The 27,976-nt window shown below is 40.3% G+C and overlaps 1 protein-coding gene across 1 annotated transcript; it reads left to right on the top strand.

The window, feature by feature from the left end:
• The first annotated feature begins 81 nt into the window (after window positions 1-81).
• On the top strand, window positions 82-27,976 carry scaf8 (SR-related CTD-associated factor 8). The gene is made up of 20 exons (XM_042388073.1): window positions 82-263; window positions 1,234-1,317; window positions 18,203-18,247; window positions 18,573-18,734; window positions 19,147-19,303; window positions 19,445-19,572; window positions 19,703-19,879; window positions 19,965-20,044; window positions 20,152-20,272; window positions 21,309-21,440; window positions 21,636-21,745; window positions 22,014-22,207; window positions 22,305-22,405; window positions 22,661-22,774; window positions 22,980-23,136; window positions 23,517-23,647; window positions 23,959-24,100; window positions 24,184-24,231; window positions 24,362-24,583; window positions 24,673-27,976. The coding sequence occupies exons 1-20, from the start codon at window positions 234-236 to the stop codon at window positions 26,568-26,570; spliced, it is 4,233 nt and encodes a 1,410-aa protein (XP_042244007.1). The 5' UTR covers window positions 82-233; the 3' UTR covers window positions 26,571-27,976.

The following is a 27,976-nucleotide window of genomic DNA, read 5'->3' as shown; positions in this document are numbered from 1 at the left end:
CCGCCTACCAAGAATCAACGAAGAAGAAGAAGAAAAATCAGGAGGCGTTACTTGTAGTGACCAGTGGTTGCCGCTTGGGGTCGCTGGGCTCTCTGTAGATTTCCACTGTGGTTATGCGCCATATTGGCAGTCTCCTCCATCTCACCAAACGTCGAGCATGCATGTCTCAAACCGGTTATTGAGGAGATATCTGTAAATATTTACAGCCACCTGCGAGCCGAAATTACAATACTATGGAGGCCGTCAAAGCCTTTAACAACGAGGTTGGTTTGAAACCGTTGTAAAATGTTGAACGTGTCGGTTGTAGAAATGTTCTTATTCACGTTTGCAGTAGCTAACGTTAGCATTGACTAGCAGAAAATGAGCGGAGGGCTGCCTCACATAAGGCCGCTATCAGTGCACAACAATACAGCCATAACGTTAATTTACACAGTGGCTAATTCAGCCGGTTTTATGTTAACCACCCGGCTTGTTGCTGTGAAGAGAGTGACTCTTAATACACGGAGCGTGGGTTAGGCTGCCAGTCTGAGCAAATATTTTCCACAGACTGGTGCTAACGGTAACTAGCTAACCTACAACTTAGCAAACCCGCCTCAGTTGCGTGATAACTTGGCGAGCTAACGTTAGTTTAATATCGACGTGGGTGAAATGTATCGCTTCCCTCTGGCGCTTTGCCAGATAATTAATGCAATGTAGCTAACTATGGCTGAATTATTTAGCTGCCTGGTGTTTAATTGCACAGAGCAAAAAAAATGACTTGTGATAATCTAGCAGACAGTTAATGCTGGCTATCAAAGGGCTCCCAGCTAGTAGCGTAGCCATCATAAGTCTGCATTGACAGTAAAGTCTGTCTGTCCTTTGTCATGGTCAGTGTAAATGCTGACCTCATTATGCACTCCAAGGTAACAGCTAATACGATTAAGATTTTACACCTGACTAAACCTGATTCAGTTGTTAGTGGTTATATGGTTTTAATGATGTATCAAAACAAATAACCGAACTCAGAGGCAAGCCCACTACATCAGCTCATTATGTACTTCGTGGCTTTGTTGACCACTAACATTTACCAAAATAAAAGGTTTTAAAGGCTAGAAGGGAGAATGCATTTGATTATTCAATGGGCATATGGTTGTTGTGTTATTTTTATCATTATTATTACTAGTCTTGTTTTATGTTTGAGTTACTATATTATATGACAAAAGATGTTTTCTCCTGTCTCATTTCATTTTTCAGCTGTACTCGTTGAATGAGTACAAGCCGCCCATCTCCAAGGCCAAGATGACCCAGATCACAAAGTCTGGAATCAAGGCTATAAAAGTAAGTATGTAGAGTTGAAAGATGAGGCAGGTAATAGAGAATAAAGAACTCAAAACACATTGAGTTTATGCTTCCATCCATTATTTGGAGCGATATATGAGAGGACAGGGAGCGAAATGTAGAACAGAAATTGACTTTTTACTTCAAACAAAGATATATTTGTGTTAGCCACAAATTGTAATACAGCATCCGACTTCATTGATGCAAAATAGGTTTTTGAAAGAGCTTTTTAAACACACAAATACCATTTTAACAGATAATGGCCAATCTGCTGTTGGTGAAATCAAGCAAACATGGAAACAGGGGTACATTCTCAAAGATAAACATGCAAATGTAACTCTGTGGGCTGATATAAATTATACAACAATACTAAAATCACGATGTGAGTGCCTGTATGCCCTCATTGTATTATTACAAGCTGCTCATCTCCTCTTGATTTCTGTGAGTGGATCCATTACTAACCAACATGAGCTCAGATAAGCTTGTCCACACAACCTGTATGATCTAGTAGTTTGTTTTTGACATCCTATTCACCCTCTGTGAATGCTTCTGTACAATGTGTAGGAATAAAATATATTTAAAAAATTAATAATGGTTAAATAATACAGTTCTGGTTGTCGATTGAAAATATGTAGGAGCAAGTATAACTCTGACTACCTGGACTAATTGGGCAAGTAAAGCCAGGTATTCATGTTGAACCGTGCATAGGGATATGAAGGTAGTCTGTGTTAGTTATTGGCAGTGCAGATGACCTGCCTCAGCAGGCTTCTAGCCGAGAACACCAACGGTCTTGTAAAAGACTGTGATGGACTTGTACAAGATATTAAATTTCTTGTGACTATTTTTTCTCAAATACCTGGGAAAAGTGTATCATCTAAAAATAGAATAAAGACAACTGTTGTCATTCAGGTACCTCTTTATGTTTCTCCAAAGCCTTGAGGTTGAAACTCATGTCATACTGGCAGGTATTTGGTAGAATTATAAATAAGTTCGGCTGTGAGAAAGCAGTCTCGGGTTAGTGAAAGGAATTCTGATGCTTAGAGTCAATCATGATAGTATGATGCACATGAGCTTAATTCCAAATTTCCATATGGGACAACCGTGCTGTGCTGTAATGTGAGCAGCTGCAATCAGAGCCCATCTTACAGGAACTATACAAGTGATTTTTCATACAACTAATGTTGCTTACTTTTGTTAAGAAGTGTTGGAGATATGAGGTAGAGGGCTGCAGCGGGATTGGGATCCTGTGGGACTCCATATTAACTATAATTAAATATTTTAAATCAAAGATTAAAACTGGAAAGCCAAACCAGACAGTGACAGTCACTGCTGCATGTTACATACTGAAGGATAGTAATGGAGTGTACTATTCAATATGTAAAGTATGTAGGATGTTCATCAATGTGAACGCAGTTACTTTACATTGTTGCCCCTACCAAAGCTATTAGCGAGCAGCCAGCAACTAATCATTGTCTGGGGGAAAAAAAACTACAAACAATAAGAAAATTATTTTAAAAAGGATCATTTGAATTTCAACTTTTTGCATTAACTGGTATAAAAATTCTCCTCTCTGATATTTGAGTAAACAAAGTGTGCTAGAGTGGACATTTTGGAAAATATTTACACTTAACAAGACTCCAGGAAGTCACTGCACCCAGCCAAGAAATAGTCTGGCACATAATCCCCCATAGAACCTCAACCTGTCATTTTTACGCTCCACTTTTTGTACAGATTAAACAAGCAAGCTATAAATAGACTTAAAGTCTGAAAAGATGTTTTGGATCGTAATCACGGCCCGTGTAGACAACTGTATTTATCAAGTCCTCTGGAGGGCTGATACACATCCTGTGTAGTCAACCTTACCTGACAGTCATCATTGGCAGCGGATGCACCTTATACAGTGGCAACAAACAGAAAACTCTAGTTACCAGTTAAATGTTGTATTTGAAGATCTACAAAATGTAGTTGCAAATGTATGTCCTAATTTTGTTGATTAGGTTTTGTGAAGTGACACTATACACATAATTTTTAATTATATTTGCGGAACCCGATTTGCGGTCTGCCATTTGAAATCTTGCAAATGTTAAATGTTCATATTACTACCCAGCTATAAATGCTACCCAACTTAGAAAGCGATTCCTGTTCTAATACTACAGTCTGATTGAACAAAAAAAATAACATCAGCATTGCTTGAACCTCTTAAGAGTAGCTGTCCTTGAATTACATGTTAGATACACCAGAATATTTCTCTTCTTACACCCTTCATTCCTTGTCTAAAATTCTCTCCTATTATAACACAGCAATATAGATGTAAATTTACATACTCACTAACTAAACCCACTATGGTGTCATTTTTAGGGACATAGAAATAGAGATGGATGCGACAGCATTTTATCAAATTCAAATCAGTATAGAATCCACTTATCAAATCTCTTATTGAATCTAATCAAGGTCTAATCACATTTTTTGGTTGAGAGGGAAGAAACACTATGGTTTTTAGTGGCAGCCTAATTAATGTTCACAATGTGTGCCTACAACATGAAAACGACACGAGCAGCATAATATATGAAATGTTAATTAAATGTATCTGACACATTCAATTAGACGGCTGTAGCCTACTGTGCTTCAGGAGCTACTTCAAATACTGAAGATCTTCATTCAGAACTATTAAGATGATCAGATTAAAATGGTGGCATTATATAAATTAAAGTTTAACTGGCAGATTCTTATATTGACATTATGTGATCGGCAAGATCATTTCTCTACAGCAGGGGTTTTTCAAAGACTGAAACTGTGGGCCTCCCCTCAGACAAAGCTTGGAAAAGGACTCCCACTTTGAAAACCTCTGTTCTAGAGAAAGGTCACCAGGCTGTGAAACCACAAAAACATACAGTCTATTTGCAGTCATACAGTGAAGTTACAGAGTGATGTGTCTTTTCACTCAATTATTGGCTAAGTGCAGACACCAGCTGCAGAGAGCACATTAACCAGAGAACTCCCAAACTTATCGTGTCAACATTAATTAGCTACAGCTGATCCAATATGCAGCTGCTGACATCTGTCATTTTAACCAGAGACAGTGATGGTCAGCTAGGAATGAGAAGCTATCTGTGTTTTCTATTACTCCTTTGCTAATGAAAAAGAGTGATGAAAGATAAAAGGTTTGATAAACTCAGTGAATCCAGGTAGTTTATGATCAGGAACCTGATCCAAAATGGAACCAGCTATCAGAACCCGTCCCTACATAGAAACCGTTCAATGCACAGCACTGTTGGCCACAGGCTGTTCTCAGGTATTCGTAGCAGTGACATACCCGAGGTGCATTGTATTCAATACAAGCCCTCTTCAAGAGATTTGTTTTGTTTATGGCCTCTAACATTGAACTCAGCTGCAATAAAAATATCTTTTGGGGGGTTTTTTTTGTTATGTTTTGTTTTTTGCTTTTTGGTTTTATGTTTTTTAAGAGATTACAGTCATGTTTTTCCTTAACGTCAGCATTAGTCGCTATTTTTGCCAAAAGACCCTTTTCTAATTTGTCTCTTATTTATACACTATATTGCACTGATGGCTGACGTCCTGCACCCTGGGCCTATTAAAGACTCTCAGAGAAAAAGGCTGATCAACAATCACTGACCAAGTCCTCATGATCATCTATATTCACCTGAAATGCAAAACTGCTCAGCGTTTTTTTCTGAGATGCTTGAAGGATAAATGCCAAGAGTTTAATATTATTCTGAACAAAACTACTTATCATTAGCACAAGTATCATTATTATTATTATTATTATTATTATTATTATTATCACTACTCCAGGTGAATTAATTGAAGATTTATTGGCCTGACACCGTCCAGGACACCAGCCCTTAAAAATAAACCTTCCAATAATGTATTTTTCTTGACCTGTTTATACTCTTGTTTCTAAAGCTTTTGGTATTGCTGGTATTGCTCCTTATGTTGCTTGTGAATAACACCCGTTTCCCCTTCCCTCAGCAGCTCTCCCAGCTCCCCCAAAGCACTGAAAGTGAAGCAGGAGGATGGGGTGGAGAGAGTTACAAAGAGATAAGAGAATCCCTTACCAGCTTAGGTAGGAGTATGGGTTGTTTCACAAGGAAGATGGAAGAAGACTAAAATCATTTAATCTTAATTTGCTCCCACACACCCAGAGAAGCAGCTCTTTTGCTTTTGTCACTGTGGGCTGTACTCCTCCTCTGGTTGTCATGCAGTGGTCAATCTTGGTTTTTGAGCTTTTGATTGTGTTTGAATTTGGTGCAATCTTGTTAATTTTCTTCTTGAGTTGTCTGACTATTGTATTGGTGGTTTGGACTAGTTGATACGCTTCCCTTTTGACATTTCTTGAAAGTTAAGTCAGAGTATTTTCTGTGCTGCTGCATAGTGCACATAGCAGCAATCATCAGTTAGTAAAGGGTTGTGATTGACCTTTGTCTTTGAGTTTATGGATATCCAAATACTGAACACACCTTTTCAGTCATTTATCCTCAACACAAAGGGCATTGAATACATACACTTGCTGAGGGTGGCGTGTTCTAAGCTGAATGTAATTTTATTCTGCACACCTTATGCAGAGTATTTGAGAGTTAGTAGTCATTCAGGAGTAAACTACTATCAGTATCTTTATTAATATGACAGTATTCATTAACATGATGATCTAATTCATGCCTGAGGGTTGTCTTTTTCACAGTGCCTGAACCCTGAATGTTTGTCTTGACAGAGCAGCAGTGATTTATGCCTTGTGCACACACAGTGTGGTTGTGTTGTTTCATGTTGGCACATGTAGTGTTGAAATGTGGAGGACTTGAAAGATTTTAGTCTTATCTGCTGCTCCGGATATGGTATTTAAGATGCAATTTCAAGTGTTGATTTTAATAATAAATTAGGGCTGTCACTTTTTCAAAGATTCAGAATTCATTTGAATGCAACCCACGTAGCCTAATCCTAAACAGTCCTATCAGTTAGAAACAAGTTAACAGATGTCTTAAGATTTGTTGTCGTTGTTACATTACTTTTGTAAACATTTAAGGCAACAAACAGCCTTACCTTTCATGCAGGTTTTGGGGGGGGGGTTGTTTTTTTGTTTTGTTTTCCCCTTGTACTGTGAAATCCAAAATATTTCCACACATTAGATCTCAGATGGTTTGCGCTCATGATTAGATGTTCAGCACAGCTCAGTCATTTCCTCCTTTTTGCTTAAGTGAACAGAAAACAGTATTCTAGTTTTCAGTGCTTCCTAAAGTGGTGCTGCAGCACCCTAGGGTGCCTTGAGGACAGGCCACGGGTGCTGCAAAATTTTGCTTCTTTATTCATTTATTGTACAATTTTAATATAATTTCACATTGTTAAACTGAGGTGACATTAACATGAATTATGCTTTATGTTACATTTTTAAATATATTAAAACGTAAGAAATAAGCAAAAAATATTGATATCACTGTATTGAAAATGGTTAATATGCAATAATACCGCAGCTAATGGCAAGTCCAGGTTGCATTTTACTGCTTTACTCCTGGAGTGCAGAGCTCAGCCTGTTGCATTTACACGGTGAATTTTGAATCAGGAGGTTTCATTACTGACAGATTTTTTTGTTGATTCCTACATTGGAACCGTAGTTTAAATTTCAAATAAAAAGTGACAGCCCTATGACAAATCTGGAAGGTCAAATCTAACCCAGGGATGATCATTTTCCCGGCAGTGGACTGTACTCTATTGTCTCTGCACTCTCTACTTAAGCTGTGAGACAGTTTGACTTCACCACAGACTTTTTCTCATCTTGACCAATCTGGCAGACTCAGAAATGTTAGTGTCATACGTTTTTAGTTCTTGGCTGAAAAACTTTTAGTATACATTTAACCTCAAACCATATTTTGTGTCCATTGAAATACGTGACCACATATGCAGTTGAGCAACAAATGGTTGTGGTCCTAGTGTTACAGTAGGTAGCTGGTCTATAGTTTGCAGTGTTGGCCTACTAGCGATTGATGAAGGTGCCTATTAGCAGCTTTTCAGCTGGAGATTGATGACTCTTTTCCTTTTGCGTGTTGTGTGTCTGGTCCTTTGTCAGTGCTGTGTCTTCCCTTTTCCCTCCCAACAGAAAGCGGAGGGCTAGTATAATAATAGTAACAGTAACTCTTGAAATCTTGTGTGCTGCTGTGGCAACTCCAGTCTGTGCAGTATTTGTGGTTTGTGCACCTTTAGGTCCAAAAATGACTTGTGACAGATGGTTGAGAAATTGTTAAATAGTGTTACAAATCAGGTTGCAAAATTAACGTTTTTATCCACCAGCCAAATGACGAGTGAATGTTCAAATTTTTTAATTGCCACTCAATAGATTACCATTGTTTGTTTTTTTTTGGCTGGCGAGAGAAGCAAATCTACCAGCCATTTGCACATGTTACCAGCATTTGGCTGGTGCTAATTTTGTGCCCTGTTATAAATTATTTTGAATTTTTACCAAACTTTCTCTGAGTAGTTTGTAGATTTGCCACAATTCTTTAAAGATCAACTTGGTGGAATTCATAACATATTTAGTTTGTCACTTTTAATCTTTGGCTTTATGGCCCAAACGCATTCAAAGCGTCTGATGTGCGCTTTTTGAAGTACACCTATTGTTTTAAATGGTCAAACTGCCTTGATGCCCCTACTCCAACCTTGTTTCAGTTTTGGAGCATCAAATGAGGACCCAGAGACCAAAGCTGGGGGTTTTTTGCAGCTAAAAAGAGAGAGAGCACGAGCGAGCTGAAAGCACCAGTGAGTGAGTGTGAGTGAGAGAGACAGAGAGCGTAGCAGTGGTTGAGCGAGGAGAGTGATCAGTAGCAAGAACAAGCCTGTGAATGAGAGAAATAAAATGGTATTTTCTGATTGTTTCACAGCAGTTACATTATAAAGCACAAATAAATAACCATCAAACACTCAACAGATGATTGACTGTGGAAACAGAAGCTCTTAGTTTCATTTTTCTCCTCTGCATTTCTCCTTTTCATTAATTCATTACATCCAACCAATGTAGCAGTCAATACAAAGAACAACAAGACAAATCCGTGTTGGTTCTGGGGTGTTGGCATTTCAAATCTGATGCCTACAGTGCGCCATAGGAGCATCAATTGACCCGCGTCAAATGAGGCACGTCAATTACTTTCAGTGCGTTTGGGCCCTAAGACAAATGTTGCACATTGACTATCATTCATCAAGTGTCAGAGTATGAGCGCTAATCTAGGATTATGTCCTTTTTCATAACTCCCATAGATGGTCAAAGGGACTTGGTCAGTGATTTCCAAGATCAGCACTCCTCCTTCTTGATACTTGATAAATGCAACACAATGTATAGTCTAATTTACAATGAATTTAATCTCCAAGTTACTTGATACAATTATTACCATAAATTCTCAAATAATGTCCAGAGCCTTTATTGAGCTCAACTGAAGAGAGAAATAAAGATTTAATTATTGATTAATAATTATTTTAATATTAATTTATTATTTATTTTATTATTATTATTTTATAAGGGACAGGCTGGCATTTCTAATTCCTCCCATTTTAAATATATTTTATTAGATTTTAGGAAGAAGCCTCTCTTTTTCCTGAGATGCAGTAGATTTGGTAATGGAGTTATGACATTTAAACAAAGAACCATCAGCTAGTATAAAAACAATGGCAAAAATTAAACAGGCTTTCAAAAGTAACTTATGGAATATGGAAAACTATCCTAAATGTCAACCTTAGTACTATGAGTCACAATTCAGAAACGCAACCATTACTTAGACTTACATGTAAATAGTCTGCACCTGGTGAGATTGAGTTAGTCCTAAATGTTGGTTTTAAATACATTAGAAGCAATAACAAGTAAAAATGGACTTCCAGTTTAAATTCTAATATCCATATATACTTAATTTAATGTCTCACTTATAAAGGACAGTCTGTCAGCCATGACGGTAACAACAGCAGTATTACAACATCAGCTGGCAGCAGGGATGAGGGGCATCTGTTCCTTTATCTTATATGTTTGATGTTAAAACTTAAGTCACTGCACTCCTGTTGACAATGTTTGTTAGATTGACAGGGTAAAACTAATTGTTTGTCGGGGTGGATATTGTTAAAAAAAATTACGATACCAGTACCCTTAAAGTGATACTGATACCAATAGAGTACTTCATTCAAAACTTTTTTTTTTCCTACTTCACTACCACACAAACCTGCCCAAAGCGATTATCATTTCGATAAAATCCTAGCTAAGTTTCAACACACAAAAGATGAATAATGTTAGCCTAGTAACCATTACACACAGCTGCAGTATGTCCTCTTGAGGAGAAGACAACATGGTGCAGGTGTCCACTCTGAAGTTTTCTCCATGCTTGATGAGGTGCTTTATCATGCTACTCATATTTTCAGTTTTTCCTGATATAATCCTTAAACATTTTATGCATTTATTTTATCAGACAGCTTGGCATGCTGAACTGCTGACTCTGTCAAATACACTGCGCTTGACTTCATCACAACAGACTGTATGGTTTGTAGCTGCTGCGGTAGTGGGCCAATCACACATCGCATTAAATGGAAGAATACTGCAAGCAAAACCATACAAATAGTCATTTTTTTTCTAGATCTGGGTACAAAAAGGATTAATGCAGTTATCATTTAACTGGAGAAGTTTCGATACTACTTGGTACTAGGTTATTTGATCTTGGAGTAAATGAGATCCTCTTGCTGTGAGGACAGCTTAATTGAAAGTGAAGGAGAAAAATACATGGAAAATGCAATTAAGCAGCTGAGTCTATGTCTGTCAATGTAAATAAGTAAAACAACAAAATCAAAAACAGTCGAACCGTTTTTGTACTTTTTTCACCCATTTAAAATATTCAAGATAAATAATGAGTTCACATTTTTTAAACCAAAAATAAGCCAATTTTTAAAAAATTGTTCCATTAGTCCATAATACCGCCTGTATGGTACACCCACACAGGTGTTTTCACTTTTGCCTGACTAGACCTTGGACTGTGGGAGCATGTATGGACTGCTTGATTTCTGACTGATTGACTGTTTTAATCTCCTGTTGGCTAAACGAGACATATTTGCTTCGGGTCATGAATCGACCCACCACTTTGTACAGATTTCAATCTGATTGAGCTTTGACACAGAATCAGGAGGCTCTCCAGTGTCCAGCCAGTTTAAGAAAGGGGATGGGATTGACCTCTCATTCAAGAAATATTGATTGTTTATATCCTTGTTTGTGTTGCTCAGCAAATTAATGCAGGTAGCAGAAAAGGAGAGATGCGGCGTAGCTGCAGTGAGGGAAGGACAATGATGGAGGTTAATGAAAGGAAAGTGTTTGATAAGAAGCTGTATAATTAACAACTTTGTGGACTGTTGTTGTTAGACTGCTAGCCATTCTAGCTATTGCGCTTAATGCTTACAACCCTACCCATGCTGCTTCCTGTACTGCCTGCTTTTCATCACACAAATACATTTTGGCAGGAGAAATCCAGTCTGACCACACCTTTCAGGCGAGAAATATTACAACTATATCATTCTTATTAGTGCATAATGTCTGGGGATGTCACATAATTCTCAGCATAGTTCCACCCACCTTCAGCCTGAGCAGATGTAATCAGCCACAATAACTCAAAACACTCGTGGGGCTGTGCAGGGCCTCTAACAAAAAAAGGCAACAGTTTGAAAAAATTATACTTAACATTTGTTTGAAATTTTGAAAATAGACATCAAAGTTTTGAAACTGTTTGTATTTGCTGTTGGTCCAGCAGAACTATTTTTATGCCTCTACATTGCCAACAGCTATGGCCGGATGCATTATGTTTTGGGGTTGTCTGTCCATCTGTCAGTCCCACAGTCCCCAATGCCTTGAGGGAATTTCTTCACATTTGGCACAAAAGTCCACTTGGACTCAAAAATGAACTGATTAGAATTTGGTGGTCAAAGGTCAAGGTCACTGTGACCTCAACAAAACACATTTTTGGCCATAACTCAAGAATTCATATGTTAATTTGGACAAAGTTCCACACAAATGTCTAATAGGATAAAATGAAGTGATGACATTTTATATTCAAAATGTCAACTTTCGTAATGTTCTGCAATGACACTTTTCTGGTCTTATTCATCGCCATAACTCAGGAACAGAAAGGGAGATTGTGACCATATTTCACATTTGATCAAATATTGAATTGGTGACACTAATCTTGGGTGCCCACCTTGAAACTGTGGTGATTCTATAGATCTTCTGTGCTGCCGGGTAGAAGATGTGTGTGAAGCATCCATGTTTTAGGATTTGTAGCTTCTTTGCAGCAGCTTTGTCTACTGTCATGGCTACAACTTTGTGTTCTATCAGAATCAGCTTTATTGGCCAAGCATGTATAAGGAAAATACACTTATACCTTTTTATTCAATTCCTTCAAAGTCTTCACTACAAATATTATGAGTCTGGACAGACATGGATGTAAACTGCATCTCGACTGGTTGGCTTAGACATACAATCATGACGCGATAATTGTAATTTTTTCTTGGCCTAATCCTTGCAGCCTAAAATAGTTTTTGTAAAGTGTGTGGCCCTCAAAGCCCTGACACACCTATAGTACACCACACAGGACTCTGTGGGCATGTACCAACTGTGCTTGACTGACATAATAGAAGTAATACAAATAATAATAGGAGTTTGGTGACTGCAGTTTCCAGCATGGCTGTGCCCAAACTCAACCTGAGCAGAGAGCCTGTTTGTCAGGATATTGTTTATTTGTGTTCAGGGCCGTTAAGGTCCTTTCACATAAATGGCAAAGCAAACAAATTTATAGTACGTAATCTGAGGAAAAAAGCTGTCATTTGTATTCTCACATGAAATTCACAATTTTGTTGCAGAAAAATGTACAGCCTCCCAACATACCTCCTTCTGAACTTCACAGTGTTCTTTTTGTCTTTTCTTCTGCCTGCCTGCTTTTATCACCATGTTGCTCTCCTTTTCTTGATTTACATACAACAGAGTTTTCCCCACAGTCTTTTAACCTCCTACACTGCAAAAAGAATATCAGAATATCTGTATTACTTTTTATGCTGATGTTATAATTCATGCATTGTGTATAAACTCACACACATTGACCATATTCACCAGGTTGTCAGAGAATGTCTTACCTCTTTCACTTCTGTACTGCCTGTCCTGCTTGTCATACAGCTCCTCCTGCTAAAAAAAGAAACAAAACATCAGCTGCTTGGAGGCCATATTTAATTTTGGCACTTCATGCAATGTAGATTTGATATTTTATAATGTTCACTTAGACTTTTATTACTCATGAACACCATAAAAATCAAAAGAGGCTCACAGCAGGAAAAAAAGATTTTGCAGGGTAACCACATCATAGTAAATTCATAGTAATTGAAATGTACATTTTAGGTTTCCAGTTTAAGAAGAAAATTGTAACCGGACATGTATAGTTAGATAAATGTCAAAGTGTGACCACTATCGGCTTAATCTGCTGAAAAGCATACACATTCATAAACAAGTACTTAGTTTGGAGTGTGTCAAAACTTGTAGTTTTATTTTTTTGTATACTCAGAATAGTAGCATACTACAACTTACAGATACAAATATTAGGATTTGATGCCAACAGTGTAAACAAGTTTTCAAGTACTCAGGGATCATGTTGTTCAGGCTAAAGTGCTTGTGGCTCAGAACATGTTTTACTTAAAAATGCAGTCAAGGATTCAGATGGATATAGACTCCACATTGCATTTGTTGTGTTGTTTATATGTGAGCTTGTATATCATCAAGCTTAGAACTGGTGTCACAGTTATCCCAGGCAGCAGTTTATCTTATTTACATTTTCTCTGATCTCATATTATCTCTGTATGTTCCACTCAGCCTGCCACCTGTAGATGTTAAGTTGTTACAAAGGATGAATATACTTTAAAATGGGGCAGAGTAATGTTGCAAAGTAGTTTTTATTCTTTGCACACTTGATCAGGCTCTGCAGTATGCTAGAACCGTTGCCTAGATACGGGTCCACACTGCAGCAATTAGAGTAAGAGCATGTGTTTTCTCATACCTTACAACCACATGTCTGTGCTCTGTATGTATGAGAGCCGGGAATCTCTTGATTGGATTCAATTTTGATTCAGGGTGTGATGATTCTATTCAAAATAATTCTCAAAGCATCTCAATTTTTTGATTTCCATTCCTTTACTTATCATGTAACCACGTTTATAATAACATTATCTATCATCAAAATTCAATATAGATAATATATGTGTGTGTGTGCGTTCTACCATACAAAGTCAGTACAATCTTAACGCAATATCAACTCTTCTTTCAACAAGTTTCCTTGTTGCCTTTGTGGCTCTCTCATCTACACGTGACTGCCACAGCTCAGCTGTCAATTAGATACTGTCTTACACTCACCCTATCGGCTGCATATGTATGTGAGACACAACAACAGACTGACTGCAGTCATGCTCCTAACAGCTCAGTCTCAGTTTAATTAACTGTTGACCTGGCTCGGCCTTGATTCAAAATAAAATCAGCATCAACCTATCAGTGTGAGAAAAAGTAGCTCAGTCCGTGCAGCCCTGGATAAGTTTTCAAATTATAAAATTATGATACCAGTTTTAGTTTGTATTCCATATAAAAGGGCTGTCACTTGGGGAAAAAAATAGGGCTGCCCCCAACCAAAGATTTTTGACGACTAATAGTCTTAGTTCAAGCCATAAGTCGAATAGTTGTCACATGTTTGTGATATTAATTTAATTATTTAAATATTTTTCAGATATCAGAAAATGGTTTGAGTTCCAACACTAACATTTTTAACACTGAGCTACATCACAGAGAAATACAAAACTATAATAATGAGCCTTTAAAATAGAAATTTTACAAGCGTGCACACAAAGCGAGCTGCCTGTAATGACAATAAATGTGTCAGGACAACCAGCAAGGAGACTGAGTTACCTTTTTCAGTCCCGTGGGTCACTTAGTTCCGTTAAATCCTCATATCTCTTATTTAAGGTGGTTTCCCGGCAAGAAAGTGCCAAAGCTGACAAATCTTTCCAGAGCAATCGATCACAGCGGACTGGGTCACTGACTGAGTGATGAAGGTCTTCTTGGTCGCCTCGGCCAGGTGTTGCCACTTATTGTATCCGTTGTTTCAACTTAAAAGCCCTCTAGCATTTCATACACGGTCCAGCCATACTAGGTTTTGACCTAATTTTGGCAAGGTGCAGCTCTAGAAGGGAGTTTTGAGGGGTTTTTTTCCTGGTGGACTAAGACTCTTCTCATCGACTAACAGTGGGTCGACTATTAGGGGGAAGCCCAAGGAGGAAAAAAAGTCATATGGAACCTTTAATTGTAAACAGTGTGAGATTTGGTCAACATTTTATTGTCACACTATCATGTTTTGCAGGTAAATATTGGTCAGTGTTGCCTATTATTATCATAATAGGCTAGCTGGGCCTGGGGCTGCTGATTAAGATGTTTTCATTTTCTGCTTATTTAAGGCTCATGTAGCTCACGTTGATTTGGGTTCTTTAGAGAAGGCATCTGTCCTCTCTTGAGTTATTGGTTTCAGTCTAAGATCTTTTCATGTATTGAATACATTTAATTCTGTAGTAAAGCTACTGTTTACTAGCAAATTGACTGGTGCTACTCTCACTTTCATTCCTGAAAGTGTCCTCTTGACACACAGTTACTTTGCTTACTGCATGCTTCACTGGACACACACAGCAGTCACGGCTGAGTTTAAAATCATAACAAATGAGATACTTTGATTCTTTTTAAGCTGCTTTTTTGTCATTGCCACAGTCTGGTGTTGGTGTTGTTGTATTCTGCAAGTGTCATGTTTTCCTGAACATTTGTTATTGCTCTTGTTTGAGCCCATCTGTTTTCTTTTAGTATGTATAGTTGACAGCTTATTTTTAATTGCTGCAACTACAGAGATTTGTGCAAGGTGTTGATTGAAAAAAATTGGTTCCTGGCAGCTCACTGATAAGTTTCCATGAAAGTATGTCTATTTTTGACAAAATCTTTAAAGAATGCCTAGAAAACAGCATTTTATTGACTTAACTTGTGTAATTACTATACACAGTTGGTAGAAATGCAACAGTTTGACAGTTGCATTTAATTTGCACTATCACAGTAACATCGTCACTACCTCATGTTATCCTGAGATCACATAATATATATGAGCTTGCCTGCAGTTACTTAACAAGACTTTTCATCTGTCACTTTATTCAATTGGAATGACCATATTCAACCTATTGGTCCCTGTGATAAAGAACCATTAACTCTCACTAGTCACTCCTCTGTACTTTGACTCCATCTACTGGCTGATGGTAGAACTTGAGCTTTTCATACGAAAATGTTGAGCTACCACTGCAGTCAACATAAATTAAGTGTGGCTTAAGACAAATTGATTTACTTACTTACAAAATGCATAGTTTTTCAGCCCTCTTCATCAAAGTCCTTCTAGATATGGATTTGAAAAAAGAAGGCTGCATGACCATGTTAATTTTTACTGTAAAATGAAAAGGGTACATGTGTAATCCTTTAAGTTGTTTCCCCCTGCAGCAAAGACTTTCCTCCTCCATTGTTGAGGCTGGAATTTCAGTACTTCTGTATATCACCCTGTGCATGCTTTGTGACCTGCAGTGCAGACTGCAGACCTCAGACAGTCTTAGGCTGTCTTAATTTGAGTGGCGGTCATACAGAGTGAGTGCCAAGAACTCAGTAGAGATGTTTCACCCTCATCATCTCTACACATGAAAACATTAGCTAAAACAAAGTGATTTTTCTGTAGAGCATAAGAAGACAGCCTAAAGATCATTAATCTGTGGCTACTGAATAGTACAGGTTGGGATTGTTTTATTTACTTGTGAATAGTACTATAATAGGAATATACATTTTCTGACCTTGACAGATGTTTTATAGACTTTGGCTGTGGTGGCCAAAATTTGTCAAGCCTTGTTTTTTAGTACTGTCATCACATTTATTGTTTTTCTGCTTTATATCGGGCGTGCTTCATGCCTCTTTTTAAGCTCTATGTGAGGTGTCAATAGAAAACAAGGCATAACACTCAGGCTACATCCACACTTCTACATTTTCACTTTAAAAGGCATAACTTTAGCTACGTTTTAAACCTAGTGTCCACACTACTCTGGCATTTTTGAACTCCTAAAACGAAGACTTTTGAAAACGCTGCTGAACCTGTTTTAATTTGAAAGCTCTGCTATTGCGTTTTAGTCTGGACGGGCAGAAACGGAGACTTTTGAAAACTATGATGCAGACACCCGTGTTGGCTTCCTGATTGGGTCTTATCAGTCACAACGTGTCGTTCCCTGATTTGTCACACCCCTATGACATGACCCTCATCTGGAAGAAAACAAACAACAGCCTTGACTACCAGTGGTTAACTCACCATGGTCTTATTTTTCACCATCGCTGTTCTTCCTCTGTAGTATTATCTGCAACAAAGCAACCAGTCACAGAGTAAACAATCTGCTTCCTGTTTCAGGCATGTTAGTGTGGACAGAGATCATTTTCGTTTTAAAATGAAAATGTGTAAGTGTGGACATAGTCTCAGTGTAGTATTCACACCTCAATAAACCACTCCAAAATCATATGAACTACATACATTAATATTATCCTTGCTTGATATAGGCCTAAACTTAAACATGCACAACAGTCTGCACAAAGTTATAGAATAATGCAGTTTCCCAACATCCGGGCTGCATGAAACAATGATTCAGCCAAAATGAAGGGAAACGCTCAATAATGACTACAATGAAGTCACAGGCTAGTAAAGTGAGGCTATTTTCATGGTAACTGATCTGAACTTTGCGCAATCTGTGCTGCTTTTTTCCAAGTAGGCCATCAATATGCGAGGTAACCAGTCTGTCTTTGAATACTATTTTGGTTGATCTATTATGGATGGTTGAGCCAAACTTTAATAAACCATTAATACTTCAAACCAATACCAATTTGAGCCAATACCTATTTTCTATCATCTTCTATCATAAGTTAATGCCATTAGCATCAGTTGATCTGGAGAGTTCCACAAGTACCAGCTGCCTGTTAATGGCCATCTACTCACCTCTTGCCTGCAGGCTACCTTTTATATTTAATGGCCCTAACTGACCAAAAAGAACAGGGACAAAATCTAACAAGGCTATAGACTGTACAATACAATTAAAGTGATCAATTGTGTAAGGCTGTATCTGTAATCACTCCCTATTCACTATGTAGTGCACTTAACTCCCATTTTATTAATATGATGTTTCAATAAGGTGAGACATTTTGAAGGATGACTACTTACATGTCCTGTTAACATAAAGACAGTTTGTTTATTAATGAGTAACAATGGTCAGAGAAGAGGTATTGTTGCAGTAAACCTCACTTAGCAGACTACGTTTTTAAAGTTTGAGGTATGCCCTCCTACTGTTCTCAAACATTTTTTTTGATGCTCCTGCATAAAACACTCTGCCAAGGCCACCGCTATCATGGTTACCCATGTCAGTGTTTAATTTACATTCAACACACTATATGTGCCAGTGATTCTTTGCATTTCTTTCTGTCACACCCTCCAAAATTGGTGAAAATGCCAAAATTGCAGTTAATCTATCTGTTCTTAAGGTCAGTAATGGGTGGTCCTGGTGTTTGGATGGGTAGGTAACGTACAGGAGGAGCCGCAGCGAGAAGAAAAGTGTTAAAAAACGGAACATTCAGCACACAAGCCTGTCGAGCATTTTCTGCCCCTTTTCTCTCATCGTATTTAGTCAGAGCCCCTGCTGGTTTAATTTTATCTGTGCTGTTTTCTTGAATGCTGCTCTGAGATACTGCTGCTCAAGTCACTCATCACAAACTGTTTTATTTCCTTTGCTTCTTTTTCAGTTTTACAAGCACGTTGTCCAGAGTGTGGAGAAGTTCATACAAAAGGTCAGTTGTATCATAGATGAAATTCTCAGTCACACCCAACCTAAGTGCAGCAAAATATTGGGAGTTAAGCATTACTGAATATACCAAATTTGAAAGGCATTTGTACTCATAAAGTTTGATGCAGAGGTGATTTCAGTTCAAAATGTTATTTCCCTTCTTAAATCTTAACCAGTCTCAAAGGAAATGTAGAACACCACAAATTGCTAGCAATTGCAAATTGTTAGTGTAGAACTGTAAATAGGTCCCAGACGGTAAATTCAAGAACTCTGTTTTTTCCGTTTTTTAAAAATATACTAACACCAGCCATGTGTTTCTGTATTGACAGTGCAAACCAGAATACAAGGTCCCAGGTCTGTACGTCATCGACTCAATTGTCAGACAGTCACGACACCAGTTTGGCACAGAGAAGGACGTTTTTGCCCCACGCTTCAGCAAGAATATCATCACAACGTTCCAGCACCTCTACCGCTGCCCTTCAGATGATAAGGTCTGACCATTTTTAATAATCTGTGTTCCTCTCTGTGACATTTAATTTTTGTGGCTTTTCATGGTTTTATGAGAGTTGATATTGGACCCTTTGCTGTTATCCCTCTGTTTTACATAAGTTCTTTGATAAATAAATGGGGCATTGGTAATGCACTCATTCATTGCATTGTTGCAACTGAGTAAGTGCAGTTTTGTGCATTTTGAGTGCTCACTTAATGTGTGTCCATAAATCAGTCACGCCTTTATGCTTAAGTAAATCTTCAGTTTTTGGCCTTGAGATACTGGCAGTTTTATTATTTGCTGTTTGTTTTTGTAGGCTTCACCCCTCCCAAATGGTGTTTAGAGCAGTGTCTTGGTTCACATTTTACTGTTATGTCACTGTTTCTTTTTGTCATGTGTACTTGCGTTTCCAGAGTAAGATAGTGCGAGTCCTGAATCTGTGGCAAAAGAATGCTGTCTTCAAGAGTGACATCATCCAGCCTCTGTTGGACATGGCTGCAGGGATTCCTCCTCCCAGCGTCACCCCCGTCATGCCCAGCAGCGCTGCCCCAGTCAATAACACTACACCTGGTCAGTCAGAGAACAAACAAGTAGAGTGGACAACACACACCCATATGCTGTGATAATGTGGTCAGACAACTTGTTTGACACCACTAGATACTGTGGTTGGTTTATGCTTTATTTTACAACATTCTGCCTCTGTGTATTCAGGCACACCAGCCACCCCGGCCACCCCAGCCAACATAGTCCAGGGTCTGCCTGACTGGGCATCCCAGATTACCAACACAGACACCGTGGCTGCTGTTGCACAGATCCTACAGAGTCCCCAGGGACAACAGGTTAGCAAACATGTCCACAAACTTTTCAGTTATTAAACAATTAAACTCAAGATTTTATGGGTAAATAATAATGGTATAATAGTGGTAAAAATGTGTCAAATCTTGTTTTATCACCTGTTACTGGTACCAGCTTCAGCAGCTGGTACAGAGTCTGCAGATGCAGCAGCAGAAGCCACAGCCGTCGCTGCTGCAGGCCTTGGACGCCGGCCTGGTGGTGCAATTGCAAGCTCTGACAGCTCAACTTACTGCAGCTGCTACTGCCAACAGCCTCAACCCCCTGGAGCAGAGGGTCTCCTCTTTTAATAAGGTATTGCTGGAGCCAGCAGCCACTACTTTCTCATTTCTTGCTTCATCTGATGTCTCTAAATGTGATAATTTTGTCTTTGTTGCAGAAACTTTTGGGTCCGTTTGACTTCGGGAATGATTCTGAACGTGGTGAAGAATCTAAAAAGGACTCTTCATCATCTCAACTGTGAGTTCAGTAGGTTTTATCATCAGACTGTTACTTCTCCAACACCAAAACTAACACTTCATCCCACCTGAGTGCTTGTATCTAATCAAGCTTTTTGACCGCTTCAGGCCCATGGTGTCGGAGCCCATCAACAGCTCCTTGTTCCACCAACTGGCTGAGCAGCTACAACAGCAGAACCTGGAGCAGTTTCAAAAGCAGCTGCTGGAGCACCAGCAGCACCAGCAAAAAGTAGGTACACACACACACAGGGAACTGTTTACCATAGTTTTTCAGGACCGATGGTGAGCTTGCCTTGGTTTAAAAGATTTCTCTGTTTTACCCATTTTGGATAGTAAATGGCTGTAAGACTTGACAAAGACAGGCTTGACAAAGAAATAATGTTCATATGTGCAAACAAATGAATCTCATATCTGCAGTCAGATATTAGGCTATAGTACTTTAGAAGGACTTACCATTTCCCCGGTGATAACACTGAAGGTGACAAATTCATTTCAGATCAGAGGTTTGTGATGCTCCTCCATACAAATGAGCTTAGATTTCTGAATGAACAGGTACTTTGTGTTAATGTGTGCATAAAAACAAAGTCTGAAAAAAGCATTTAATTAGTCTGACAGGTAATGTTGGTGGTCTGGGTCTATCAGGCCTGTACAGTTTGAGGGCAATCAAAACTGCGCATGCACACATACACCCTGACAGTCAATGACCAAGTAATAACTCCTCATCACAGACATCACACTCTGTCCTTCACAGATCTTAAGACCTGTAAGCACCACAAAAACGCCTCAGCCAAGGAAAGGAAATTGTGTTCCTCACAGGGCAATAAGTTGATATACTTTGCCCACTTAGATGCCTTTTTTAATAAAGGACAAATTATAGGTACTAGAATTGAAATGAGTTGTTATCTAATTAATCAACAGGAAATTAATTGGCAACTTAAACATTTTGATCCTAGTTGGTCATTTTTCAAACCAAAATGCCAAACATTCCCTAGGTCTAGCCTCTCAACTATGAGGATTTGCTGGTTTTCTTAGTCTTATGTGATAATAAGCTAAATATATTTGTGTCTTGGCCTGTTGGTCAAACAAAACAAGAAATTTGATAATGTCTTCTTGGGCTTTAGGAGAGTGTGATAGGCATCATTCACAGGTTCCTGAAATTTTACAGACCAAACAACTGTAGAGAAAATATTTAGCAGATTAATTGATAATTAAATTAATCATTAGTTGCAGCTCTAACAAGAACACTGCTCTCGTATTTTTTCCAGGCTATGAGCATAGAAGGGCAGGATTCGATCTTTGGGCAAGAGAACTCAGTTGCGACTGCTCAAGGCAGCAGCCAGCCACAGCTTCCTGAGCCTGAGAACAAGCTGGACGACTCCATAGACAACCAACAGCAGGTATGCCTGGCCAGTGGGACATTATCAATATGATTCAAACTTTGGTATGTATGTGCTTTTATCATAGGGGTTATTTTCTCAGCACAAGGACTCACACAGGACTGATGGTTCAGATGTGGTAGTAATGACAGCAGTTTTCTACCGTTAGCTGGTTATTTCTGTGTATAACGGTGTTGAAATGATACTGTTTTTTAGGACATGGATCTGGACGAGGGTCCGGATGGAATGGAGGAGGAGATCTTTGAGGCGGAGGAGAAGAAGACTGTTAGCACACGCTCCAGAACACGCTCTCGATCACGCTCCAGGTCGGTCTCGCTTATTTCTGAAATCTCATTTTGTGGTAGGATATACTAAATGTGCCAGTGATTATTTGTCTATACAAGTCTGTAATATTAAGTTGCCCTAGTCCTTTAAATAAACAGGCTTGTAGCTCACGGTAGTGCATTTTTAAATTGGACAAATTTTTGATCTAATAATGAACTGAAAATAGGTGTTGGTGCTGAAAAAGACGGTAAACAAAAAAAATCAGTCTGAAAAGAAATTTCTATAAGTTTTGTTCTTCTCTCTCTATAGGTCACCCAAGAGGAGAAGGTCCAGGTCCCGCTCCGGCTCTCGGAAACGTAAGCACCGTAAGCGGTCACGTTCACGCTCCAGAGATCGTAAGAGGAAGTCATCACGATCATACTCAAGTGAAAGACGCGCCCGAGAGCGAGAAAAGGAGCGGCAGAAGAAAGGACTGCCTCCTATACGATCCAAGACTCTAAGTGGTAAGTGGAAGTCATTGTTTTAGTTGAATATTTTAATTGTTGTTTCTGCCACTGCTTCTGATCGGTAATAATTGTTTTTCTTTCTATCCATTCCTAGTGTGCAGCACAACGCTGTGGGTGGGACAAGTGGACAAAAAGGCTACTCAGCAAGACCTCACTAACCTGTTTGAAGAGTTTGGCCAGATAGAATCAATAAATGTAAGACATTTCACTCTACTAACCCTCTAATTTATTTAAAGTATATTGAATTTATTGTCATGCAAGCCTGTTTGTCATTGCTTTATTGTGACCGTAATCAGCTTTTCTCCTTTTCTCATTTACACATTTTTATCAGTCACGCATGTATTATTACTCTCCATTGTTTAGTCATGTCCTCTTGTTTCACCTTCTTATGTCCTTTGTAATCTCTGTGTGTGTATGTGTGTGTGTGTGTGTGTGTGTGCCCCTCTGCAGATGATCCCTCCCAGAGGCTGTGCCTACATCTGTATGGTCCACAGACAAGATGCGTACCGCGCCCGCCAGAAGCTAAGCACTGGCTCCTTTAAAATTGGCTCCAAGATCATCAAGGTACACATTGACTTTATACTGTAATTTGATTGATTGTATTGTCATTCTCCCTGCAGTTTCTTCTAATTTAATTGTCCATTGACCTCTAATGGTGAAACCCCAGGGAGAGTTTAGGTTTCCAGGCACATGGATCCTTTTATACTCACAGAAACGTCTTTGAAAAAGACTCTGTCCCCTGACAGTCATATATGTGTATCTGATACAGATTGCATGGGCCCTGAACAAGGGAGTAAAGCAGGAGTACAAGCAATTTTGGGACGTTGACCTCGGTGTCACCTACATACCTTGGGAGAAAGTTAAACTGGATGACCTGGATGGCTTTGCTGAAGGAGGAATCATTGACCAGGAGACCGTCAACGATGGTGAAAAGAAACACATTATTTATTAATCTTTCTTTGGCAGAAACATTTAAGTTTACTGACTCAGTAGCAATGCTGTATAAGTAGGACACGCAAGCAAGTTTGTACACATGATGAAAGCATAATGCAGATAAGCAAACACAGACACTTCTTGGCATTTGATCATTTAATAGGGTTTGTTTTCTACTCCACTCTCTCGGTTGCTTGTTTTGTTATGGTAATGCCTAAAATCCTTCAAGAAATCCCATCGGGAATCCACCTCCCTGATAGAGAGATGAAGACGCAAATTGAGTTGGAAAAGCATAACAAAACTGCCAAATCCAAACAAAGAATTGGATGATAGTTTTTAACATTGTTTTCATCTTTTTGTCTTTTTTCTGCAGAGTGGGAAGCAGCCAAGAATGCTGAGCCAGCTAAGGAGGTTACGAGCCAACCAGTAAGCGCTGAGACTACAGCGGTATCTAACACTCAAAATGAGACATATAACCAGCAGGTCACCATGATGCCTGTACAGGTAATGAAGAGGGTCTGTCTCAATTAATGGTTTATAATATTTGTTTGTGTGATAGTTTCATCCATTCTGTGGTCAGTATGCATTTATGTCAGTAACATTGTCATATACAGGAGAATCAAAGTAAATCCTTTACTAACTCAAAATAAAACTTGTTAATTCCAGCTGACAAATCCTCAACGCCTAGATTAGAATAATTTACACACATTTGGGTTTTGAGAAAATATATGAATTGTAACCTGGCCTTTGGTCCTGCAGTGGTCATTGAAATTTAGAGTGTTTAATGCCTATGTCCTCCACCTCCTGTCATCCAGCTGCCAGTGGCCCAGGCTGTTTCCAGTGCAGTGGGTTTGGTGCCTCCTACTTTCCCTGTCACCATGAGCTTACCCCCACCAGGCTACGGGCCGCCACCACCCTTCATAAGGGCTGGCTTCAACACTTCACAGCCTCCTCCAGGTAAATGCTGCAGACTCAGTCATATTGACGATCAGACCGACAGAAATTCAAAAGCTTACACATACTTCTTTCCTGTTGTGCAGGTTTTATGCAGACAGCACAGACAGCAGCCATGGCCTCAGCACCTTCTTGTAAGTATTAACGGTGTGCTAATCCTATGACTTATACATAGATATAACATTGTTGTGTTCCTTTAAAGAAATAAGCTGGAAGTTTTTAAGCTTAGATTAAATGGGTTGTTACTCCTCTACCCTCCTGTAGCTCTAGTGCAGCCTTCAGTGGCAACCAGCCAGGAAGCTGTCAAGGAATCACCATTCAGCGCTATGATCCCTCCGACTACTATCCCTGGCAGCTTCATGCCCTCAACCATCCCAGGAGCCGGTGTGTTTAACCCAGTGGGAATGCAAACTCAGCAAGCCACCGGTGAGAAAATGCCACAGTCTGCTGATGGTATGGATGCCGCTGCAGAGCTTACACTGCAAGGTGAGACAATGCTAACAAGTATTTTCTTTCAGTGTTTTGATGCGCAAGAAGAATTGTAACGTTTTCATAATATTGTGTTTCATCCCCAGGTATGCAGAATGCAGTTCGCAGCGGAATGGGTCTCCTTGGCATGCACCCCACTGCCTCCCTCACCCACCCACTGCACCAGACTGGTTTGACTGGTCAGAGAATGCCTGGACTGCTGCCGTTGGATGTGCGTCCTAACCTCCTCCAGCCTGGGGCTGCCGCACGCTTCCCACTCCTCATGCAGCAGGGCCCCGCCCAGCAGGCTGCTGTCCTCCTTGACAACTCACTCCAAGCTCAAGCCCGCGCCAGGGCCCCCTTCTCTCAATTAGACCCCTTTAACAGGGCCCCCAACCTTAACAATGAAAATGTATCTAAGACAGAAGATGAGTCTTCTTCTGGTGCTGATGAGGGCAAAGACCAGGACTATCGTTTCCCACCAATGGAAAAACAGAGCACAGGCCTGCTGAGGACCCCTCCACCAGAGCAGAGGGAGCCCCTTGGAGGTGGTGGAGGAGGCAGGCCTGCCTTGCTCCAAACTCCAGGGACTCAACCTGCCAGAACCAGCCTGCTGGGACGTCTCCAGGCTCTTGCAGGATTTACTCCTGATAACCGCTGGAGCCAGACCAGAGGGGACTTTGATGAGCGAGACAGCATGAGAGGAGGTCCACAGGCTCCAGCAGGTCCAAAAGGCTTCCAGGAGGATCGCCCCACACCAGGGCAGAACTATCCTAACCGCTTTGACAACCGTCCTGGGACAGCAGGAGGAGCAGCTGGGGCTTCTGGAAACGCTGGAGCTGTTGGTGGGCCACAGGCCTGGAACCGTAGTGGTGGTGCCACAGCGCCTTTTGACAGTGAACTACATCAAGACCTAGATGACCGAAGACGCCCATGGGACAGGCAAAGAGACAGAGATGAAAGAGATTTCGACTTTAGGAGAGAGATGAATGGAAACCGCCACAGCCGTGAGAGAGAGCGTGAGAGGGAACGCGAGAGGGAGAGAGACAGGGAGCGAGGCCGAGATCGTACCAGAGAGCATGAACGCGACAGAGACCGTGATAAGGAGAGAGACCGTGAGAGGGAGCGCGAACGCGGGGGTTGGACACCTCTTCTCCCTCTACCAACACCTCTGCTTCCAACTCCAACTCTTAATCCCAACCTGACCCTGAACCAAGGCAAACTGCTTGCCCCACTCAAATTGAACCCCCAGATTCAGCCACGATTCCAGTCCCCACTCCTGCCTCAAGCTCAGGCCAAACCTCCTCTCTTGGGCCTGAATCAGCCGCTGCCTCAGGTTCCGATTAAGTCACCACCTCCATCACAGAACCAAGCAGCTGTGCCCGAGCCCCAGCCAGAAACCCCGGCTCCGTCTGAGACACCTCAGGCGCAGTCACCACCCTCAGCCCAATCCCCATCAGACAGCAAGAGTCAGAGCCCGTTGCCTGAGGCTTCCACTGACGCCCAGTCATCACCGCAACCCGAGACCCCGCCACACACAGAGTCACCGTCCCTGCCCACAGCCCAGTCCCCCTCCAAGACCATCGCTTCTCCAGACACTGAGACCCCAAGCCAAGCCTCACCACTTGTTGAGGCCTCATCCCAGGACTCACCTGTGGCCTTCACACAAGCTGCCAGCCCACCTGAAGAGACTACTCACTCTCCGGAGGAGCAGGAGAGCCCACAGGAGGATGAGGAGGAATCACAAGAGAAAGCCTCCTCGCCCCAACCTCATTGGGTCAATGGACCTGGGATGGACAATAGCGCTGTGTCTGAGCCCACACCCGAGGCCTCTCCTGAGCCCACTCCAGACCCCTCCTCCGACTCTCTGCTCCCTGAAAGTGAACCGGAGCAGCAGGAGCAGCTTGCCTCACCTAAGGACGTAGACAATGAACAGAGTGAGCCCATGGAGGAAGCTGCAAGTCAGCCAGTGGTAGACACTGTCACAGACACTGAGGGGACATAATCATCACTCAGTAGGTAAAAGATCATTTTGTAAAGTTGTCTCTTCTTCTCTGTACTCATGTCAGCAAACCACCACCACCACACGGGACATGGCGAATACTGACTCACATCAGTTATTGTCTGATAACCAATAACAAATGATTTTATCTCTCACAAATACCAGTGTACTTAAATAGAAGGCTCATTAGCTGATTTATTGATAGAACATTTTGTTTGTATTTTATTTCCTTTTTCCTTTTTTAAGTTGTAATGCCACCCCACTCGTTTTAATAATCTAAGCTTGGTGAATTTTATTGAATTGCCTGCCAAAATGTTTCAATTGTATATGGGGGAAATTAGTTTTTGACCTTCCTATGGAAGAGAGTAAGAAATCCTGGCTGTTCGACAAAGGATTGAATACAGTTACACATGATACTTGAAAATGGCAGTTGCTGGCCCATTTCTGTCTCCTCTTCTTTTAAAATGCTGCTGCAAAGTTTTCAATGAATGCTTTTGTGGTGTCCTACAATGCTTTCTGTTTCTAAGCAGAACAAATTGCCTACATACAGTGAGACCAGTACAGCTGCTTATAATTGGAAGAATGGACATTTTTAAAATGAAAACATGAAAATGTTGTATCCCCAAAATAAATGTCTGTAATTTGTTTCTAATTATATACAGTGAACACAAGCAGAAAATTACATGCCAGGGGGAAGAAAAAGAAAATGAACAGAGGGATGTTCTGGATGTCGGGGTGCATATTGTTTTAGTGTGAAATAAACATGCTTTGTCTGTTTAAACACATGCTTTAGGACTGTTTTCTGACCCAGGACCAGTGGAAACTAAGAGTGCTTTACAGACTCGTACACATTGCGTGCTGTCACTTCAGTCGATTTGACGTTCTCGTAACTCAAGTTGCTGCTATACCATCCATCCACAGAGCACTTTGTTGGATGCAACCGTGGGACTTGTAGTTTTTAGGTTCTGATGACTTCAGCCTGTATGTTTCCCTAAGCTTTTGCTGGGTGACTGTTGAGGATGGGATTGTGCCTTTTTGAATGGATTTGTCATTCATGATGCTACCCAACACTACTGTGTGATTTACACCAGACTGTGCGTGCCACTCCGTGTCAGACGGCTCTATGAACAGAATGCTACCTGCACAGAATTGACTGGCCTACCGTTTGAATGGCAGCTGGGCAGTTTGTACAGCACTCACCTAGAGGAGAACAAAGTCTATATACTCCACCGTTCTGTGCATGCAGGCCTGTAGCCATGTTTTAACCTTCCTGTCTCTTGTTCATTTCATACTTATAGTGCTTTTCTGTTGAGACATACTACTAGAAACCCATAGTCTACTGTTCTCTCAGACCAAATGTCTACTACAGGAGATGTGATGTTGAATAAAAGTTGAAGGTGCATCAGTTA

The sequence above is a fragment of the Thunnus maccoyii genome, chromosome 16 (genome assembly GCF_910596095.1).
Source record: "Thunnus maccoyii chromosome 16, fThuMac1.1, whole genome shotgun sequence".
Lineage (NCBI taxonomy): Eukaryota > Metazoa > Chordata > Actinopteri > Scombriformes > Scombridae > Thunnus > Thunnus maccoyii.
Note: the sequence above shows the minus strand (reverse complement) of the source record. Positions and strands in the feature narration are given on the sequence as shown.

What these genes read in the sequence shown, in the direction of transcription:
- scaf8 (XM_042388073.1), top strand. Translation starts at nt 234, where the DNA reads ATGGAGGCCGTCAAAGCCTTTAACAACGAG. An exon ending in ACCAGCAGCACCAGCAAAAA is followed by an intron (nt 20,273 to 21,308) that starts GTAGGTACACAC and finishes TATTTTTTCCAG; the next exon opens with GCTATGAGCATAGAAGGGCA. An exon ending in CGCTCTCGATCACGCTCCAG is followed by an intron (nt 21,746 to 22,013) that starts GTCGGTCTCGCT and finishes CTCTCTCTATAG; the next exon opens with GTCACCCAAGAGGAGAAGGT.